Source organism: Thalassophryne amazonica, chromosome 10 (assembly GCF_902500255.1).
Source record: "Thalassophryne amazonica chromosome 10, fThaAma1.1, whole genome shotgun sequence".
Classification (NCBI taxonomy): Eukaryota; Metazoa; Chordata; class Actinopteri; order Batrachoidiformes; family Batrachoididae; genus Thalassophryne; species Thalassophryne amazonica.
The window spans coordinates 116,735,266-116,758,631 of record NC_047112.1 but is presented as its reverse complement, the minus strand read 5'-3'; the positions used below and the strand labels follow the sequence as shown (position 1 = coordinate 116,758,631).

The window sequence follows — 23,366 nt, the reverse complement described above, 5'->3', positions numbered from 1 at the left end:
AGATTACTCACCGAGGGCTGAAGCCACGCTCGCTCGCTCTTAGTAACAGATTACTCACCGAGGGCTGACGCCACGCTCGCTCGCTCTTAGTAACAGATTACTCACCGAGGGCTGAAGCCACGCTCGCTCGCTCGTAGTAACAGATTACTCACCGAGGGCTGAAGCCACAATCCCTCGCTCGTAGTAAAAGATTACTCACCGAGGGCTGAAGCCACGCTCGCTCGCTCGTAGTAACAGATTACTCACCGATGGCTGAAGCCACGCTCGCTCGCTCGTAGTAACACTTTACTCACAGAGGCTGAAGCCACAATCCCTCGCACGTAGTAACACTTTACTCACCGAGGGCTGAAGCCACAATCGCTCGCACGTAGTAACACTTTACTCACCGAGGGCTGAAGCCACAATCGCTCGCTCGTAGATACACTTTACTCACCGAGGCTGAAGCCACAATCGCTTGCTCGTAGTAAAAGATTACTCACCGAGGGCTGAAGCCTCAATCGCTTGCTCGTAGTAACAGATTACTCACCGAGGGCTGAAACCACAATCCCTCGCTCGTAGTACACACTGTACTCACAAGGGCTGAAACCACAATCCCTCGCTCGTAGTAAACTTTACTCACCAAGGGCATGAAACCACAATCCCTCGCTCGTAGTAAAAGATTACTCACCGAGGGCTGAAGCCACGCTCGCTCTATCGTAGTAACAGATTACTCACCGAGGGCTGCAACCACAACTCGCTCGTAGTAACAGAATACTCACCGAGGGCTGCAACCCACAATCCCCTCGCCTCGTAGTAACAGAATACTACCGAGGGCTGCAACCACAATCCCTCGCTCGTAGTACAGAATACTCACCGAGGGCTGCAACACAATCCCTCGCTCGTAGTACAGAATACTCACCGAGGGCTGCAACCACAAATCCCTCGCTACGTAGTAAAAGATTACTCACCGAGGGCTGAAGCCACGCTCGCTCTTCGTAGTAACAGATTACTCACCGAGGGCTGCAACCACAAATCGCTCGTAGTAACAGATTACTCACCGAGGGCTGAAGCCACGCTCCCGCGCTCGTAGTAACAGAATGACTCACCGAGGGCTGCAACCACAATCCCTCGCTCGTAGTAACAGAATACTCACCGAGGGCTGCAACCACAATCCTCGCTCGTAGTAACAGAATACTCACCGAGGGGCTGCAACCACAATCCCTCGCTCGTAGTAACAGAATACTCACCGAGGGCTGCAACCACAATCCCTCGCTCGTAGTAAAAGATTACTCACCGAGGGCTGAAGCCTCAATCGCTTGCTCGTAGTAACAGATTACTCACCGAGGGCTGAAACCACAATCCCCGCTCGTAGTAAAAGATTACTCACAGAGGGCTGAAGCCACGCTCGCTCTCTCGTAGTAACAGATTACTCACCGAGGGCTGCAACCACAATCGCTCGTAGTAACAGATTACTCACCGAGGGCTGAAGCCACGCTCCCTCGCTCGTAGTAACAGAATACTCACCGAGGGCTGCAACCACATCCCTCGCTCGTAGTAACAGAATACTCACCGAGGGCTGCAACCACAATCCCTCGCTCGTAGTAACAGAATACTCACCGAGGGCTGCAACCACAATCCCTCGCTCGTAGTAACAGAATACTCACCGAGGGCTGCAACCACAATCCCTCGCTCGTAGTAACAGAATACTCACCGAGGGCTGCAACCACAATCCCTCGCTCGTAGTAACAATACTCACCGAGGGCTGCAACCACAATCCCTCGCTCGTAGTAACAGAATACTCACCGAGAGCTGCAACCACAATCCCTCGCTCGTAGTAACAGAATACTCACCGAGGGCTGCAACCACAATCCCTCGCTCGTAGTAACAGAATACTCACCGAGGGCTGCAACCACAATCCCTCGCTCGTAGTAACAGATTACTTGGGGGACGGGGGACCAATCAGAGCGTCAGTAGCAATTCACCAGTTATCGCTTCGTTTCTGCTTAAAACTGACTTTAGAATTATTTAAGAGGTTTTACGTTGTCATCTGATGACTAATAATTCCATTATTCCTTTTGATCGCTTTGGGTGGAGAGAGTCAGACTAGGAGTCAGTCTCAGACTCATGCGCAGTGAAGACAGAGTGAGGTCAGGATGGACCAATTTTTGGGGGGGCTGTTCACCTTGAGCTGATACCACTCAGGTCACGCCCACTAACGTGACTTTGTTGATATAAGACTCGACTTCTGCACATGCACGCATGGAATAACCCAGGTGCTAAGCGGTCAGGATGGATGAAATAGAACTAGTAGCTTTTTTGTTTTTTTACTTTGGCGAGCTTTGCTTTCATGTTCACATGCGAGTTGCCTTCTCCTTATCAGTATGCAGTCCATCCTGCAAGAAAACCAGGCAATTCTTTGCCACATAGTGGTCAACACCTCTGCAAATGCAATATACTCTATATTTGAAGTTTGACTGAGGTGGTGTGGGGGCGGTGTTCAGATCTCACATGGCTGTCTTTGCTGTATGGTATACGAGGGCTGTCCGTAAAGTATAGGTCCTTTTTATTTTTTTCAAAAACTATATGGATTTCATTCATATGTTTTTACGTCAGACATGCTTGAACCTTCGTGCGCATGCGTGTTTTTCCACGCCTGTCAGTGACGTCATTCGCCTGTGAGCACTCCTTGTGGGAGGAGTCGTCCAGCCCCTCGTCGGAATTCCTTTGTCTGAGAAGTTGCTGAGAGACTGGCACGTTGTTTGATCAAAATTTTTTCTAAACCTATGAGACACATCGAAGTGGACACGGTTCGAAAAATTAAGCTGGTTTTCAGTGAAAATTTTAACAGCTGATGAGAGATTTTGAGGTGATTCTGTCGCTTTAAGGACTTTTCACGGTGCGAGACGTCGCTCAGCGCTCTCAGGCAGCGTCATCAGCCTGTTTCAAGCTGAAAACCTCCACATTTCAGGCTCTATTGATCCAGGACGTTGTGAGAGAACAGAGACGTTTCAGAAGAAGTCGGTTTCAGCATTTTATCCGGATATTACACTGTTAAAGGATATTTTTTTAATGAAAGACGTGCGGACGGGTCTGCGTGTCGGGACGCAGCCGATGCGGCGGCACAGGAAAAACACCTCCGTGTTGATAACCATTTGTTAAAATCCAGTTGGCTTTTGATGGCTTTCAGTGGAGTGAGTATATGAGAAATTGTTTATCAGCTGGAGATGTTCCAACTTGTCCTTAAGGCTTCCAGCAGAGGTGTTTTTCCTGTGAAAGAGCGTCGCGGCGGCTGCGAGCCGACGCTGCAACCCGCCCGCACGTCTTTCATTAAAAAAATCTCCTTTAACAGTGGAATATCCGGATAAAATGCTGAAACCGACTTCTTCTGAAACTTCTCTGTTCTCTCACGACGTCCTGGATCAATAGAGCCTGAAATGTGGAGGTTTTCAGCTTGAAACAGGCTGATGACGCTGCCTGAGAGCGCTGCACGACGTCTCGCACCGTGGGAAGTCCTTAAAGCGACAGAATCACCTCAAAATCTCTCATCAGCCGTTAAAATTTCACTGAAACCAGCTTAATTTTTCGAACCGTGTCCACTTCGATGTGTCTCACAGGTTTAGAAAAAATTTTGATCAAACAAAGCGCCAGTCTCTCAGCAACTTCTCAGACAAAGGAATTCCGACGAGGGCTGGACGACTCCTCCCACAAGGAGTGCTCACAGGCGAATGACGTCGACAGGCGTGGAAAAACTCACGCATGCGCACGAGGGTTCAAGCATGTCTGACGTAAAAACATATGAATGAAATCCATATAGTTTTCGAAAAAAATAAAAAGGACCTGTACTTTACGGACAGACCTCGTATGTTTAAGCAATGAGTAGAATTTAGAATAAATTCCAATTGCAGCTTACTGATTTGCAGTTTCTCAGCACAAACTGTTCAACGAGCACCTGGTGTCAGCCAGCGGTAATCCTGCCCTGGTGATGAGGAGGAAGAAGCACATGGAGAAGGAGGTCCACGCCCACCTAATCAGTGTGGTCTCTGTGCGACTGAGAGAAGGCTACACAATCAGAGAGATCAGCCTCACCAAAGGTAAAACCTGCAAAAACACACACGCGTGTGTGAGTACACCTAAAGACATCTAAATTACATTTAATTAGAATGTGTTGCTGCACCTGTTAATCATTTAGGAATTTTTCTTATTAGTGTTTATAAACAAAAAAGGAAAAAAAAACTCAAATAATGGTAAGTGCCAAATTCCAAAGTGTCCTCTTCAAATCTGTTATGTCTAAGTTGTCTTGGCAGCACGGCGGATGAGTGGTTAGCACTGTTGCTTCACAGCAAGGAGGTCATTGGTTCAATTCCCACCTGTGGCCTTTCTGTGTGGAGTTTGCGTTTCCTCCAGGTGCTCCGGTTTCCTCCCACATTTAAAGACATGCAGGTTAGGTGAATTGGAAACTTTAGAATTGCCCAGGTCTCCCTTGCAAAAGAGGTCTCAATCGCAATGGAACTAACCTGGTTAAATTAAATTAAATTCTATTACCCAAATGTAGGAGGCATGGAATGTTATGTATTTTTGATGATAAATTCATTTATGGGTTGAGCAGTTACCAGAATAGTTTTCTTTTTTGTTTTTGACAAATTCTTCACGTCAGTCAGAATTCAGCACTCCGAAGTACGATGAATTCTTTTAAACCCCCATTACACAGGGACAGGGTCTGTCCAGCAGTCCTTGTGCGGTCATGAAATCACATCCAACACCGCATGTCACCAAAGCTGCACAGCTGCTGCCACGACCTCACAAGGCCTGCTCAGTATCTGCTCACAAACTGCCATGATCGGAAAGGTTGTCATGAAGTATGAAGGTGCACCTGACTCTGCAGAAGAGTTGCCAAGGCTGGAAGATGCATAAATAAAACACTGGCAAAAACCTCACAGAGCACCCCGTGACTGCAGCATTTTTTCCACTGACACTGATCGGAGTGATATGAGTTTGGACTTAAACTCAGGAAAAAAGTATCTGTGCTTTGAGCATCTGATGCCAATGGAAAAATGCTATATAAATGCAGTCCATTTAATGTCAGATCAAAATTACCCAAGGCTCCTCACTTTGTCAGTGTGATGTATGACACACGAGCCTTGTCTAAGCTTTAGCTGGTCAAATTGATGCCGATGTCTCCCTGGACCAAGAACCATCATTTCAGTATTATCTTAAAAGTAGGAAGTTGTTGGACATCCAGCTTCTCACTGATGCAAGGCAATCTTCTAAGGATTTTATGTGGATGAGATTACCAGCAGTTATCGGAATGTATAACTGAGTATCATCAGCATAGCAGTGGAAGGTAACCCCAAACACTACAATATGTGCCCAAGGGGTGCTATATAAAAGGAGAAAAGCAGGGGGCCTAAGCCGGACCCTGTGGAACCCCAAATTTCATGTCACTAAGGTTAGAGTAGTGTTGTTGTACAAAACACAGTGAGAACGACTGGTCGGGTATGATGCCAACCATGCAAGGGCACTCCCAGTAATCCCAAAATGATTTTCCAGCCCATCAAGTAGAATATGATGATCCACAGTATCAAATGCAGCACTGAGATCTAACAGCACCAGAACTGTAGTGGTGTCCGAATCCATTGTAAGCAGAAGATCATTCACCACTTTAGTGAGAGCCGTCTCTGTGGAATGCTCCTCTCATAACATGTCCCTGTGCAGTACATCAAGCACACCCCTCTCTTCTTCTGTGGTGTTTAACAGCAGCCAGCATCCTTATTATTGCACCTTTCTGCATCAGTCTGTTGGACTAAATCCTCTCTATGAGCCCAGTGTCTTTAAAGTGTTTAAAAAGCCAACACTTCCCCCTCTCACTTGAGCTTTTGGCTAAATTGTGTCCTACAGAAATTTCTTTAGCGCCTTACAATCGATTCCCTTCAGTTTTTACACTTTATGGCTTTATTTGACACTGAAATGTGCTTCTCTCAAAATGTGACCCTGTGGAGTAAATCCCTATTCTTCTTCTGTGGCATTTAATAGCAGCTGGCATCCTTATTGGTGCATTGCTGCCACCTTCTGTGTCAGTCTGTTGTACTACTACTAAGTATTTAAAAGCCAAACCTTCCCCTCCCACTTGACCTTATGGCTAAAATACTTCCTACAGAAACTTCTTTCAGGCCTTACAATGATTTCCTTCAGTTTTTACTCTTTAATCGTAAAACCATTCAAAATGATGAGACATAAGAGGGTAGGCTGAAAAGTTCTAAGGCTCACCAAGAAGGAGAAATGCCATTTCAATAAAACTTGGCATGCATTAAGTTCAACTCTTCTGATGACTAAATGTGTTATTTTCTTCCAGGTTGTGAGGTAGTTTGTGGTTCATAGCCAAGTTTGAAAGTTTGTGGTAGAGGGAAACGGCAAAAATGGACAAATCTGGCATCGAGGTGTTAAGTACCTGCATAAGAAGGGGTTAAAGCCCAAGGACATTCATGCGATGGTTGCTACATTAGGGGATGAAGCTCCCTCCATATCTACAGTGCAGAAGTGGGCAGCTGAATTTAAGAGGGGCAGAGAGAGCCTTGACAACCCAAGGTCTGGGCGGCCTGCAACAGCCACAACCCAGAAAAACATTGACCTTGTTCATGAAATGGTGATGGACGACAGACGATCGATGATTAATCAGCTAGCAGATGCTGTGGGAATATCCCGTGAGAGAATTGAACACATTCTGCATGAAGAACTTGGAATGTCAAGGTGTCAGCTCGGTTGGTGCCACGTCTTCTGACGCCTGATCAGAAACGCACCAGGCTAGTCATGTCGAAGGCAAACGTGGTGCAATTTGAAGAGGATCCAGCCAGTTACATGGAACGTTTTCTTACCCAGAATGAGTGTTGGGTTCACCACTTTGAACAGAGACAAAAAACAGTCAATGCAGTGGAAACACCCAAGGTCACCACCTCCAAAGAAGGCCAAGGTCGTTTCATCTGGGGAAGGTCATGGTTTCAGTTTTCTGGGATGCCAAGGGCATTGTGTTCCTGGACTATCTTGAAAAGGGACAAACCATAAATGGACAGTATTCTAACCTACTGAGACAGTTACGCGAGGCTATCAAAAAGAAGTGACCAGGAAAGCTGACGAAAGGGGTGCTGTTCCATCAAGACAATGCCCCAGCTCACAAGTCAACAGTGGCCATGGCCACTATCCACGAGTGTGGATTCGAACTGGTAGATCACCCACCATACTCCCGGACTTGGCACCCTCGGACTTTCATCTGTTCCCAAACCTGAAAAAAAAAACTTGGCTGGGAAGCACTATCGGAGCAATGATGAGGTGATGGCTGCCGTTGAGGACTATTTTGACTCTCAAGATGAAAGCTTCTATGCCAAGGGAATCGAAGCACTCAAGCACCGCTGGAAGAAGTGTTTGGAGTTACAGGGAGACTATGTAGAAAAATAACCCTGAATTTGTTCAATTCGACAACTGCATCATAGTCAGCCTTAGAACTTTTCAGCCTACCCTCGTATTTTGTAAATAAAATATTTTGAGGTAAAATTAAAGCACTGTGCTCAGTACTACACAGGTATATTCATTGGTTATGATTTTTATTATTTATTTTAGAACTCGTGGCATTTGAAAGCGCTGCATTCTGGTGATGACATTTCACAACACTTTTTTTATTAAATTGGTCTGGTGGTGGTATGGGGTATTATGCCGTATGGTCTGGTGGCGGTAGGGGGTATTATTATGCTGTATTGGTCTGGTGGCGGTAGACATTGGTCTGTGAGGCTTTATCACGGCGTTGCTTTGCGCCATGCGGCTCCACCGCGATACCGGAACTCCTCCGAATGACTGTCTCAATGTGCCGAAAAAGTGCTGATGTCCAGTCTTTTCACAATTCCTGTGCTAGTCAGATGACATACCGGATCAAGACAGCGTCCAGTTTAGAAATGAACGGCACATTCCACTGTTACAGGAGTTTTTGTCATGGAAAGAGGAGCGACGCGGTGGAGCCGCATGGCGCAAAGCAACGCCGTGATGAAGCTCACAGGACATGTTGGGGCATGTCCAGCTCATGCTCAATTTCTCGTATAATCACACGACTGAAAAGCAACCGACAGCCGTCTGAAATGCACCTGAAAGCCGTCCTGTGAGACCAACACGGAGGTGGTTTTGTGCCGCGTAATGAACGGCTCCGTGGCGCGTCCCTCCGCTTTTCTTTTCCATGAAAAAAACTCCTGTAACAGTGGAATGTGCCGAAAAAGTGCTGATGTCCACGCCTTCTGCCTTTTTGTGAAAGTCAGATGACGTCCCAGATCAACAAAGCCTTCACGTTCGAAATTATCTGGTTGTTTCAGGGGTTTGAGCCTGTTGATCGGCGCTTGGAGTGCGGCGCGCTCTCAGCGGTTGTGGGCGGTCTTTAAACCGTCTGGATCACTTAATCTGTGTAATCCCCATAAAATCGTCCCTGAAAGCCATATTATTTTCCGAACGGTGTCCACTTGGAGGTCTCTCACAGTTTCTGGAAACAAAATTGATGCAGCAAAGCTCCAAATCATTCAGACATTTATTCGCAATAAAAAAACGACGAGGGGTGGACCAGTGCTCACACAAAGCCTGCTCACAGACGAATAACGCAACCGACAGGCGTGAAAAAACTCACGAATGCGCACGAAGGTTCAAGCTTGGCTGATGCAATCACACGTGATTCAAATCCATATGGTTTTTGCAAAAAATAAAAAGGTCGGATACTTTTCTAACAGCCCTCGTATATGGATATTATTTCTCATAGATCTTGATTCAAGCGGTTATCTTGCATGTTTTGTGGTGGATTAGCAAGCTCTGCAGCGAGACATTAGCCTCTGTGTTCCATTTCTCAAGTTCCATGATGCAGGTTTGGGCCTCAGTCAGGGCAGCCTTTTGCTCTTCCAGCTCTTTGCTACTTTCTTTGAATTTCTGCTCCATATCTTGACAAAGTGATGTTATGTCTTGTTTAAGCTCCGTTTTCAACAAGGTTAGTTCACTTTGCATTGTAGTTTGAAAGTCCTGAATCTCTTGCTAAGCCCCTCCAGCATTAGCCTAGCATGGCCCGTATCGAGTTGTCAAGTTTAGTGGAGTTCTAATTCACCGAGTTTGGAGATCTGTTTACTATCCGTCTGTATCATCCACCATCTTGTGGGACGTCCTGGCTTGAGGCAGCTTGGTTGTGATTTGGCACCACACAAATAAAACAAATTGAAATTAAAATTTTGGTTCCTACAGTCTAACCACAGTACTATAGGTTTGGTTTGGTTGGATCATTTAGCTTCCAGACTCCCGATTGTAACTGAACATATTTGTGTGTGTGTGTGTGTGTGTGTGTGCGCTTTCGCACGTGCTGGAGTAGAACTGGTTTGACACTCTTGGTTTCTCTTGCAGGTGTTGGTACAGGGCTGTCAGCTTGATCAAACAGACCTCAGTGACTTCTTGCATCACATCTATCAGCAGCTCCGAGCAGTGGAGAACAACATTGCTGAAGCCCTACATCAGCAGTACAAGCAGGTATTTTTATTACTATGACAAAAAAGTGATGATGGTTCTGGGCTGAGGTGTGCACCACTTGGTGCCACTATAATTTCATACAATTCCAATTCCAAGGAAGTTTGGGACGTTGTGTAAATGTAAATAAAAACAGAATACAATAATTTTCAAATCCTCTTCATACTTATATTCAATTGAATACACCACAAAGACAAGATATTTAATGTTCAACTGATAAACTTTATGTTTTTGTGCAAATATTTGCTCATTTGAATGAATGCCTGCAACATGTTTCAAAAAGACGGGGCAACAAAAGACTGGGAGTGTGATGTGAAATTCTACACACAACTCACAAACACAAATTCTACACACTTGTAGATTTTTGCAACATTTATTACAAATAAACAAACCTGGACTTTCTGGTGGCGTGATCGTCCCAGATGGCTCCGTAATGTAATTGCTGCGTAACCGCTCGGCGACCCCCCCCCCCCCCCGCCCCTTAAAATTATGACAGATATATCCTAAACACCAAAAATTATTTGCAGGTGATGCACAACTTTCTTTGTTATGCAACAGTCCAGAAAAGTCACATGACGGAGGGAGGAAAGCACATAGGACAACATGGTAGGGACTCCAAGACCATGCAGACACACGCTGCAGCCAAGATAACAACCATTAAAGCACTGCTACTGAATGTCGCTTCCAATATGAGCGGACTAAAATCCGGTTTCAAACAGTGGTCAGTACACTGGGGGCTCGAAGTGATGGAAGCCGAGACACAAATATCAGTCCTGGAAGATCACCGTCAGAGCCTGGATGCCACAGTGGGTACGGTGACCAGCAGCTGGAACCATTCGAACAAAATTTATGGCTTTCGGTTGAAAATTTTACGGGCTCACAGAGATAAGGAGTTTGACTACAGGTTTAAGGCGCCCCACAGTGGCGCACGGCGCGCCGCGCTCCGAGCCGCCATCGAGAGGCAGAAAACACCACATCATGTCTAACGGATGGCTGTGTGGAGCCGGGACCGTCGTGAGCAATTTCTCTAGTTATCACAAGAGCTGGACATCAGCCATTTTTCCGGCAGATTTCACTTTTAACAAGAGATTTCGTCATGGAAAGCTTCGCGCGTCACGACCGATTCGCTGATCGAGCGAAACAAAGGAACACCTCCGTTTCGGAGTGTTAAAGGACAAGTTGGGACATGCCTATCTCGGCTTTCAATGCTTACCAGCCCAGTGAGTATAACAGAAATTGTGGAGAGCTGGGCATGTCCCAACTTGTCCCATGATTAGTGCACAGATATATTGGAATTTATCGGTATCTGTAACTTCCAATACATTTTTGGGTGGTTTATTGTTTAATCTTTATCAAAGATAACTTTTCAGTTATCTGAGTATCTGTTATCGAAGTTAATTGTTTTGGTTATCTGTGCCCACCACTGTGTGTTTGTGTGTGTGTGTGTGTGTATATATATATATATATATATATACACACACACACACAGTGAGGAGGGGTGGTGGCCAAGTGGTTAATGCGCTTGCTTTCAGTGCAGAAGGTTTCGGGTTCAAATCCCCCCCTGCCACATTTCTCCATGTAATGTGGAGTTGCATCAAATCCACCTTGGATTTGCTGTGGCGACCCTTAGTGCAAACAAGGGAGCAGCCGAAGGGACTTACTATATATACAGTGAGGAAAATAAGTATTTGAACACCTTGCCGTTTTGCAAGTTCTCCCACTTAGAAATCATGGAGGGGTCTGAATTTTCATCTTAGGTGCATGTCCACTGTAAGAGACATAATCTAAAACAAAAAAAAAAACAATCCGGAAATCACAATGTATGATTTTTTAATAATTTATTTGTATGTTACTGCTGCAAATAAGTATTTGATCACCTACCAACCAGCAAGTATTCTGTGTCTCACAGAACCTGTTAATTTTTCTTTAAGAAGCCCTCTTATTCTGCACTCTTTACCTGTATTAATTGCACCTGTTTGAACTTGTTACCTGTATAAAAGACACCTGTTCACACACTCAATCAATCATACTCCAACCTGTCCACCATAGCCAAGACCAAAGAGCTGTCTAAGGACACCAGGGACAAAACTGTAGACCTGCACAAGGCTGGGATGGACTACAGGACAACAGGCAGGCAGCTTGATAGAAGACAACAACTGTTATGATTATTTATTAGAAAGTGGAAGAAACACATGATGACTGTCAATCTCCCTGGTCTGGGATTCCATGCAAGATCTCACTTTGTGGGGTAAGGATGATTCTGAGAAAGCTCAGAACTACACAGGAGGACCTGGTCAATGACCTGAAGAGAGCTGGGACCACAGTCACAAAGATTACATTAGTAACACATGATGCTGTCATGGTTTAAAATCCTGCAGGGCAGCAAGGTCCCCTGCTCAGGCCAGCACATGTCCAGGCCCGTTTAAAGTTCACAAGTGACCATCTGGATGATCCAGAGGAGGCATGGGAGAAGGTCATGTGGTCAGATGAGACCAGAATAGAGCTTTTTGGAACCAACTCCACTTAACCATAATTAGAGGATGAGAACAACCCCAATAAAACCATCCCAACTGTGAAGCATGGGGGTGTAAACATCATACTCTGGGGGTGCTCTTCTGCAAAGGGGACAGGACAACTGCCACCGTATTGAAGGGAGGATGGATGGGGTCATGTATTGTGAGATTTTGGCAACAACCTCCTTCCCTCAGTAAGAGCATGAAGATGGGTCATGGCTGGGTCTTCCAGCATGACAATGACCCCAAACACACAGTCAAGGCAACTAAAGAGGGGCTCTGTAAGAAGCATTTCAAGGTCCTGGAGTGGCCTGGCCAGTCTCCAGACCTGAACTCAATAGAAAATCTTTGGAGGGAACTGAAACTCCAAACCTGAAAGATTTGGAGAGATCTGTATGGAGGAATGGACCAAAAATCCCTGCTGCAGTGTGTGAAAACCTGATCAAGAACTACAGGAAACGTTTGACCTCTGTAACTGCAAACAAAGGCTACTGTACCAAATATTAACATTGATTTTCACAGCAGTAACATACAAATAAATTATTTAAAAAAAATCATACATTGTGATTTCTGGATTTTTTTTTTTTTTTTTTTTTTTTTTTTAGATTGTCTCTTACAGTGGACATGCACCTAAGATGAAAATGTCAGACCCCTCCATGATTCTAAGTGGGAGAACTTGCAAACCGCAGGGTGTTCAAATACTTATTTTCCTCAAATACTTATTTTCCTCACTGTGTGTGTGTGTATATATATATATATATATATAGATATAGATATAGATATATATATATAGATATAGATATAATATGCAATTTAGTCTCGTAAGACAGATAACATGTAGTGCATGGGTAAATGTGGTGTACGTGTGTGATTTTCACCATCAGACAAGCAAAGCTGAAAAAAACCCCACAAAAAACAGGGCTGGGTTTTTATAGACTGAGACTAAAGCTTAGTACTTGAACTTTAGTTGAAGACTGAAACTAGTGGTGTGCTGTGGAGACAGTCTTGGCAACTTAGACCTGCCTAAGTCTAATCCAAAGGCCTAACATTTAGACCCCTCATTTGAGGCAGTTTAAGTCCTGGTCTCAGGCCAAGATGGCAGTGATTGTTGTGCTTCATGACAAGAGGCAGTGCTTACATCGAAAGATTTTTTTTTTTTTTTTTTTTTTTAAGATTGCCAGAACCTTCTTGAGATGTTTGCTTGATGGGCAATCTGATTCCATATCTAAAGAACCCCCCCCCCCCCCCCAATTTTAGTCTATTTGGATCCACTAGGGCGGCACAGTGGTTTAGTGGTTAGGTCTGTTGTCTCACAACAAGAAGGCCATGGGATCGTTTCCTGCCTGGTCCTTTCTGTGTGGAGTTTGCAAGTTCTCTCTTTATTGAGGTGGTTTCCCTCTGGGTGTTCCATCTTTCTCCCATTTTCAAAGATATGCACGTGTGTGTGTGTGTGTGTGTGTGTGTGTGTGTGTGTGTGTGTGTGTGTGTGTGTGTGTGTGTGTGTGTGTGTGTGTGTATGATAGACTGGCATCCTGCCCAGGGTATACCCCTCCTCTCGCCCCTGTGACCTGACCTTATGTATAGCAAATGACAAGGATGACATAATTTTCAGAGGAATACATGAAGTTATTAGAGGAAGTGACAGCCACTGTGGTCTTTTGCAACTTCAAATTTCACTGTGTTGTGTCTTCAGTAATGCTTTTCCACACCTTTCTGTAGACCTGGACCAGTTTGGCCGTTCTTCTTTGGCCTGTGCCATCAACAAGCATTTTTATTCAGGCAACCATAGCTCACTATTTTTCTTCTTTTTCAGGCCTTTCTTTGTGAATCTGTGAGATGGTTCTGTGGTAAAGCCTCAGTAAATCGCCAATTTGTGAAATACTCAACCAGCTCATCTGGCACCAACAACTGTGCCCATATTCAAAGGCTTTGAAATCAACTTTATGTCTGATTCAAATGCTTTCTTTGAACGTATTCAGGTCCTGTTGACAGTGTCTGCATGATTAAGGACGTTGAGTTTTGTTTTTGACTGGGTGGATATTTGCTTTACAGGTATTTGTATCTGATGAAGTGACAGTGGGGTGCGTACTGTGACAGTTGGTGCAAACAGACAATGCCTGGCAACCTCACTTTGCAGTGTCAGTGTCTGTGAGATCTCTCGAAGTGATTTTAATTTATGCTCTTTCCTACAGTCTGTGGAGCACAGCAGCACCAGCATGGATGACCAGCCCCACAGGACAGCTGGTGTATTTCCATGGTGTCAGCTGATGTTGGATTGGTCAGCATGGTACGACAGGAGGGTATCTTGGCTCTTCAGTTACTGCCACCAAACTCCAGTTCAGGTTGGTTTGTCTTGTGTAAATTTGATTCTACATTTAGGATTTTTCTGTTTATCATGTCAATTCTGGGAAGATGCGCTGATACTGCACTTCGCCGCATCCACAACACACGGAACCACGGAACGTGGGTCCTGGATGGCAGCCACACAGGCAAACAACTGGTCACTTTCCACAGTTCTCAAATAGCCTGTTTATAAATAATCTGTTTGCCACAGTCAGGTGAAATGTGGGTACCCTCTTGGCCTTCTCCAGCTCCTGGGGTCCTCAGCTCTCAGGCACCTGTGCACTGGATCATGCACAGAGAAACATGCCACATGGTGAAAATGTCATAGGTGATGTTCCCTCACAATGCAATTGATGCTCCCTATTATTGTCTCTCTTAGTAACTGCTCCTTTGATATAAGTCATTTGGTCTGAGTGAGCTGAGGTGGTTTTTATCACCCGCTGGCCGAAGGCCTGAACAGGGATTATGCTCTGGTGATTTTCGTCTCTGTCTGTCTGTGCTCCCGTCCTGCCCATCTGTCCAAAAAGGGTATAAGCTAGGGATGTGAATTGTACACCAATTCAGTTCGATTCCGATTCTTGGGGTGACGATTCAATTCAGAATCGATTTTCGATTTAAAGAGCTCTGAGAAATACGAGGTCTGTCCAAAAAGTATCGGACCTTTTTATTTTTTGCAAAAACCATATGGGTTTGAATCACGTGTTATTGCATCAGCCAAGCTTGAACCTTCGTGCGCATGCGTGAGTTTTTTCATGCCTGTCGGTTGCGTCATTCGCCTGTGAGGCAGGCTTTGTGTGAGCAGTGGTCCACCCACCTCGTCGGATTTTTATTGCGAATAAATGTCTGAATGATTTGGATCTTTGCTGCATCAATTTTTTCAAGAAACTGTGAGAGACCTCCAGGTGGACACCATTCGGAAAATTCAGATGGCTTTCAGGACGATTTTATGGGGATTACACAGATTAAGGAGTGCTCCAGCTGGTTTAAAGACCGCCCACAGCTGCTGAGAGCGTGGCGCACTCCGAGCGCCGATCGACAGGCTGACACCCCGCTGAAACAACCAGATCATTTCCAACATGAAGGCTTTGTTGATCCGGGACGTCGTTTGACTTTCACAAAAAGCAGAAGGCGTGGACATCAGCACTTTTTTCGGCACATTCTACTACAAAGAAGTGGAGGATTGCACCACGTGCCGCTCATGGCGCGGGACAAAACTACCTCCGTGTTGGTCTCACAGGTGGCTTTTTAGTCGTGTGACTATCCGAGAAATTGAGCATGAGCTGGACATGCCCCAACATGTCCTGTGAGGCTTCATCACAGCGTTGCTTTGCGCCATGCGGCTCCGTCCTGTCGCGCGGAATTCCTCCGCACGTCTGTCTCAATGTGCCGAAAAAGTGCTGATGTCCACGTCTTCTGCAATTCCTGTGCTAGTCAGATGACATACCGGATCAAGACAGCGTCCAGTTTCGAAATGAACGGCACATTCCACTGTTACAGGAGTTTTTGTCATGGAAAGAGGAGCGGAGGAATTCCACGCGTCACGGTGGAGCTGCATGGTGCAAAGCAACGCCGTGATGAAGCCTCACAGGACATGTTGGGGCATGTCCAGGCTCATGCTCAAATTTCTCGGATAGTCACACGACTGAAAAGCCATCGAAAGCCGTCTGAAAGCCACCTGAAAGCCGTCCTGTGAGACCAACACGGAGGTGGTTTTGTCCGCGCCACGAGCGGCACGGTGGCGCAATCCTCCCGTTTTTCTTTCCATGAAAAAAAACTCCTGTAACAGTGGAATGTGCCGAAAAAAGTGCTGATGTCCACGCCTTCTGCCTTTTTGTGGAAGTCAGACGAACGTCCCGGATCAACAAAGCCTTCACGTTGGAAATGATCTGGTTGTTTCAGCGGGGTTTGAGCCTGTTGATCGCCGCTCGGAGTGCGCCGCGCTCTCAGCAGCTGTGGGCGGTCTTTAAACCGGCTGGAGCACTCCTTAATCTGTGTAATCCCATAAAATCGTCCCTGAAAGCCATCTGAATTTTCCAATGGAGGATTCTCACAGTTTCTGGAAAAAATTGATGCAGCAAAGCTCCAAATCGTTCAGACATTTATTCGCAATAAAAAATCCGACGAGGGGGGTGGACCACTGCTCACACAAAGCCTGCTCACAGGCGAATGACGCAACCGGACAGGCGTGAAAAACTCACGCATGCGCACGAACGTTCAAGCTTGGCTGATGCAATCACACGTGATTCAAATCCAGATAGTTTTTGAAAAAAATAAAAGGTCGGTTACTTTTTGGACAGACCTCGTAGTTACATTACTTAAAAATGTTTATATTTAAGAAAATGCAGCTTTACAAGGTTAATCAAGTGATTCTAGATGTAAATTTACTTATCTGCTTTGCTCGTTCAGAGTTGGCTGGCAGTTTAGCGAAGCGCTGGTCAGTAGTCGGCAGAGACCGCTGCTCCCCTCGTTTTAGCTCCGGGTGATAGAGTAGCATGTGGGCTTGCGGATTTGAAGTGTTTCCGAAGTACTTGACTTTCATTTTGCAGATTCTGCACACTGCATAAGTCATGTCAAGCTCCTTCTTACGCAGCAAATAATAAAATCCAAAATGCACCCAAACACTTTGCTTCAGCAAAGATGGTGCTGGCTGAATTAGCTCTTCGTCCGCCATGCTAAGCCTACAGCCACTAAACTCTGCGGCGCACGAGTGTTTGAAGCACGCCAGACCACCCCCCAATCCCCCCTCGCGGGGGACGCTGTAGTACGAAGCCGTTGCCTGACAAACAGTACACACACAGCGAGTAAGCAAGATTATGTTAAAAATGCTTTTAAAAAAATCGATTCTTGGACATTTTGGATCGATTCAGAATCGTAATAAATAAGAATCATGATTCGGACGTGAATCGATTTTTTTCCAACACCCCTAGTATAAGCAATATGAAATCAACTCCTCTCACATTTAGGAGTAATTTAGGTAAACTTGGTACAGTTCCTTGTTAGGGGCTGGTAAAACGCTGGTTGTAATATGGTACAAGATTGACACATTTTACCCAAATTATGGCCCTTGATTATCAAACCTAGACACTGCCAGTTTCATGAGTTGGTATCTGCATTCTGAAATCAGCTATCAGATACCTTGAAATGTGTCAGAATGTAGCAAGCACTTGTACCAAAGCAGCACTTGCCAGCGGAGGATATGGTTGGAATTGCCCAGGCAACATCACATTTGCCAAAGGCTAATCATTGGGGTCAAAGGTCAAAATTGATGATTTGCGTCAAACTTGACACACCTCTGGAGGTGGGTTATGGAATTGGTCAGGTGATGTCAAGTTTGCTAAAGGTCAGTCTCTGAGGTCTGAGGTTACACATATTCGTGGTGGTGGGGGTGGACAGATTCAGCAGTTGCACTCTTTCAAGTTGTGACTTCATTTATAAAATGATTAAGCCTACGTTTTGATCTCTTGTTGAAATGTTGCTGGAGCTGCTCAGATAACTTTTTTTTTGTCAGTGTCAGTAACAGCGTTGGAGTTTAAGCTGCTAACAGGTGATGGTGGGTGGGTTACGCACCGGACCCATCTGCTTTGGCAATGGCCACCAGGCCTGCAGTGTCAAGGGCCTTTCACACTGAACATGTCAGACGCGTCAATTGCGTTAAAAATCGGTCTAAAAGCATTATTTTCAATGAGACACGTTGCTTTTTAGATGCGTCAGAAGCGTCACATCAAAAGCCGAGCTAAACCGACACTTCTGAGGGAGCGCGCATTGCCGCTTGTCGGCAGGCTGGCGCAGTTAAAGTTCAATCCAACTTTCGACGCTCTGAGCTGTGACGTAGCTTCACGTTGTCCAATAGGAACGATGCGTCGGGCCAAAACACAGAAGACTAGTGGCAGAAACCACTGATCTGTACAAAATGGATCAGTGCAGAGATCATTGATCTGTACAAAACATTAACGTGTCACAGGACTGCTCATTTATAGAGCAGTTTTCTGAAGAAAAATCCTTGGAAATGTTTTTAGTTGTTGTTGTTACCTCAGAATTTCTGATAACTGTTAAAAAAAGTTTAGAACACTTGTAATTAAAATAGCTAAATAAATCAATAAATGGTTCTTTAGAAACCTTTCATCTGGAAATCAAAACCACCTGTTATTTCAGATTTAGATAATTTCTTGTTTAACATAAGGAACCTCAGGCATTTATTTTTAGACAAAATAACATGGAAATTTGTACATTTTTTTTTTTTTAAGTCTGGTAGATTATTTATATCTCATTTCAGCCAGAAAAACAGACACTGTAAATAAATACAAATGTTTATTATAAATGCAACAGGAAATAATGTAATAATGACTGCAGTGTGATTGTAAGGTAGGATTCTGTGACATAAACCTCATGATGAATTATTTTAATGGTCATTTCAACTTGTAATTTCGCCAAAATATGGCATAATCTTTGGACTTTGATTTCGTGGACATTTTTAATGATCTGTTCATTTATTGTTAAAATATAAAATGAAACAGCTTTTTTAAAAAATAATAAAATAGTTGCTGTTTAAAGAGCCTTTTATTTAGAAGCAGGTGATATTCTGCTGGATTCTCAGGACCAGATGACGGTCTCTTCTGCAGTTTTTAACTCTGGTGGTGTTGCTGAAAAGCAGAGATGTTTTCTTTCGACTGGACTTCATGGTGTTCAGCTCATCAATGGAAGTTTGGTTGTCTGCACAGCAAATGTTCCTGATTGGGACAAATAAAAATATTTCTTTAAAAATAAAGAAACACTAAACAGTTTATATATAAAAAAAGGAAAAAAAAAAGCGGGAAAAAAAAACGATGGAAGAAAACACCCGAAAAAATAAGTTATTTAAAGTTGAGCTTTTGTGGTGTCTGAAAAAAGCTGTAGCTTTATTTAGTAAAAATAAAAAAGACTGAACCATTTACAAATTAAAGCGTTCACTCAGATCAACTGTGCTAAAAAGCTAAGTTAATGTTAGCTGATCATTAAAGCTTCACAGCAGTTCAGTAAATGTCACGTTTTACTTTTATTTTATTCTCACCTCAGTAAAGCTGCAGAACTAAACTCCGTTGGTCAAACTGGGACTTCCATATATCCAAAAAGTGGGAGATTTCAGATTGAGTGGGTTTGCTCCATCACCCCGGCGGCCTGGATCGCTCTGCCCAGTGATGATGCCTGAAGGTCGGCTTCCTCCGTGCGGGTCGGCCTGCTGTCGCGGTTCGATCGATATCCACCAAGTTGTCAGTCCTCCTCGGTCGATGTCACTCCAAAAAGTAGCTGAAAAAAGCTTCTCCCAGCAAGGTGATGGAGAATATCGTTCTACTGCTGTTTTTTAAAACTTTTTTGTGGTTCAGGCGACGCAAATTCAGATGGCGATCGCTGAACTTTTTTCAGGTTGTGGAAACAAGCCAGAGTGTGACATAGCAGTCTCCGCCCCCTTGCCGCTTCCAAAGCGCGCGTCTGACATCACGTGTCGGATGCATCAGGACACGTTGGAAACAAATCCGACGGATTGGGAAACGTTGACGGATTGGCCTGAAGTATTCAGTGTGAAAGGCCCATTAGTCAGTGGAGGAGTGTCTGCTGTCATTCTATGCCTTCATCACATCATCACGTGCACAGCAGATATCCCTGTGTCTGTTTTCTGTGCTCAAAAGTTTACTTTCACAAGATTCAGTGTTTATTCACAAATATTCGCAGTTGCTTGGTGGGAAAAATCACTTGTATGTTCTCTGCGTTTCTCCTGCAGGTGTTGAGCACTTGTTAGTAATGCAGTAACGCGGCCAGTTGTCCATCTTTGTGTTCCAGGTATCATTATCATCACAGACGGTGTGACCAGTGTTCCTGATGGGGCAGTGTGTGAAACCCTGCTTAATCAGCTCAGGAGTGAACCATCGCCTGCTCCTTTCTGCAGGTACATCTGCGTGATTATCACTCAGGCTGTTTGTTGCTGCAGGTTTTTGGAGTGTCCTGTCGATATAGATAAACTGTGTTCCAGATGCTGAAATAGGATAAGCAGTCAGCGATGCATTTGAAGAAAATATCTTCTGGTTTCCATTTTTGCTCCACTCAGTTTGTCCTATGAATCATAATGTGCTGCAGTCACTGTGTGCCTTGTTTGATGTTTGAAATCTTCCAGGTGGGTGGTACCTACTCCTATGACTGCAGCTTTGGCTACATCCCAAATGTTGAGCTGATGAAGTTCATCTCCTTAGCCACTTTTGGCTCATACCTGCCCAGCTGTCCAGAACCAGACTTAAACAGCCAGGAGATGAATGCTTATCACAGAGCCTTCCTGACCTACTCTTTCCTCAAGAGCCCCGAGTCCATGAACTCAGAATACTTCTGCGGTAAAGCTGCACTGTGGCTTCAGTCCAAAATTAGAATCTGTTCACGGGTCCACAAAGTAAATGTCATGTCTTCTGTTTACGAATTCCCTTCTCTGTTCCACTCCAGCATGAAGCTGTAAAACGAGAGTTACGTTTGTAGATACGGTTAGATGAATTCCAAATGACCACCAGGGGGCAGTGCTTAGCACCTGGATGACTCCAGCGGTCGAATCTTATACAAACAGTCACGTTAGTGGGCGTGATCTGGGTGACGTCAGCCAACAGTATATGAGCGCACGTCACCCGGCAGTCAGTCCTTTGGAATCCATCACCTAGACACCGAGTGACAACCAACTCTGCCGGCCATTCCGAATTAATTTTACTGTAGTTACTTACATAACTCTTGTTCTATTTCATTCCTCCTGACTGCCAGAGGGCAGTGCTTAGCACCTGGATTATTCCATGGTGCGCAAACAATCCAGTCATCTAGATACAGAAGAGTCTTTATCCCACAAGCTTGCAAAGGAGTGAGTGCTGCTGCCACACACCTGGTGAACATACGGGGAGCGAGGGAGAGTTCAAAAGGGAGGACCTCCGCTGTGCGGAACATGTGAAAACGCAGCACTTTGACATACTGGTTTAAATTTCTGAGGTCCAGAATAGGACGAAAGCCGCCATCCTTTTTTTGGAACTACAAAATAAGTTGAATAGAACCCCCTTAGGTGATCTGACCCACTCTATGGCTCCTTTATTCAGGAGCTGTCAAATTTCCTAGCTGAGAGCAAGAGATCTCTCTGGGTCTGGAACAACTGTGACTTTTACACCATTGAACTTGGAGGGACAACCATTGAACTGAATATTGCAGCCCCTAACCAGTGTGGAAATCACCCACTGGTCTGAGGTCAACTCCCGCCACCGGCCGAGCTGTGTCAGGGAGAGGTGGCTGGTGACCTCGTCGTGGGTGTCAAACCCGAATGCTGCAGCACCATGATGTTTTTGAGGGGCGAGCATGACGGCTCTGTCCGTCCCGCCAATCATTTTTGTGCGGCCTACCTGTAGGTGGCTGAAAGGTAGACTTCTGGTCGGGCTGACGTGGCAGACCCCGAGCCCAGGGAGCATGTCCGTGAACAGGGTGGAAGGCACTTGTGGGCTTGGGTTGGCGCCTGGGAGTTCACTGTAATTCAGCAAATTGCTGGTTAGGCTGAACAGCATGCTCCAGTGTGTGATAGGCCGCAGGGCTGAAAACCTGGCCTGAGATAACAGGCAGGGTACGTAGCAGTCCCCTGCATATTTGGCACCAGGCTGCGTTCACGATGGACATCAACCTGTCAAGCGCTCATGGCATGTCGGTGAATGCCCAGAGCGAAGCATCACTCAGGCTCTGTGTGTCAGTCAGTGTCAGTCCCAGCATCCTGGAGACACTGAGAGTGCAAGGGCAAGGTGAGACAAGGAGATTCCCAGGTGACCAATTCAAGCTGCTGTGTCATAACTCTTGGTGAGGAGGTCATCAGTGACCCGACATTGAGGTCATGGGCAGTGGGCCTCCAGTCGGGCAGCATCAGCAGGTACTACAACCAGGCTACGAGCCATGCTGTCCACTGATGGCATGTGGTCTGGACACAGTGCCCTGCAGTCATGTGGTAAGTGGTTAAAGGATTTAAGATAGTCTTTATTGTCATTGTTACTTTTTACAAAGTCACAACGAAATTGAAAGTGCTTCGGCTCGTGAGTTAAGAGTAATAAATAGTTTAAAAACAGTAAAAAAAAAAAACATATTGCACTGACTATGAACAGGAATAAAACATCTAAAAAAAAAATATATATATATATATATATATATATATATAAAAAACAAATTGCACTGTTTATGGACAGGAATGGTACGGTCATAGGTTGCACTGGGTGAAAAAGACTGCCACCAGATGTACTGCATACTGAACATACTATTTCACCTTGAAGAGTTAAGTGCCATGATTGCCTTTGGATAAAAACTATTTTTTAGACGGTTTGTTCTGGTTTGTAATATTCTGTATCTCCTGCCTGATGGCATGAGCTGAAACTGACAATGTCCAGGGTGTGAGACGTCCTTTGAAATATCTATTGCCTTCTTGCAGCGTCTGGTCGTGTAAATGTCTTCCAGTGTGGGGAGGGGGCAGCCTATGATCTTCTCTGCTGCCCTAATGACCCTATGTAGCACCTTCTTCTCTGAGGATGTGCAGCTGCCGTACCAAACACACAGTCCATATGTGAGCACACTCTATGTAGCAGTGATAGAATGCGAGAAGCAGATTCTGAGGAAGACTGTTCCTCCTGAAGATTCTCAGAAAGTAGTCTCTGCTGCGCCTTCTTCAGCAGCTCCTTGGTGTTGGCGCGCCATGTCAGGCTATTCTCCAGCTCAATGCCGAGAAACCTGAACACCGGCACCCGCTCCACACAGATCCCCCCAATAAAAAGTGGTTGGATGTCAGACTTGTTCCTTCTAAAGTCAACAACAAGCTCCTTTGTTTTTGTAGTGTTAAGGAGCAGGTTGTTGACTGAACACCACTCTGCCAGCCGCTCCACCTCGTCCCTGGAGGCTAGCTCACCTATGTCGTCTGAGATGAGTCTGACTACTGTCGTGTCATCTGCGAACTTTATTATCTTATTACTAGGGTGGGTAGGGACACAGTCA

General features: G+C 45.1%; 1 protein-coding gene across 1 annotated transcript in view; it reads left to right on the top strand.

Annotated features, from left to right (window-relative positions):
* szt2 (SZT2 subunit of KICSTOR complex) overlaps positions 1-23,366 on the top strand; it is a 701,839-nt gene that overhangs the window by 90,864 nt on the left and 587,609 nt on the right. Inside the window, 1 exon segment of the mRNA XM_034179252.1 lies at positions 3,900-4,070. Coding sequence (XP_034035143.1) covers positions 3,900-4,070 — 171 coding nt within the window.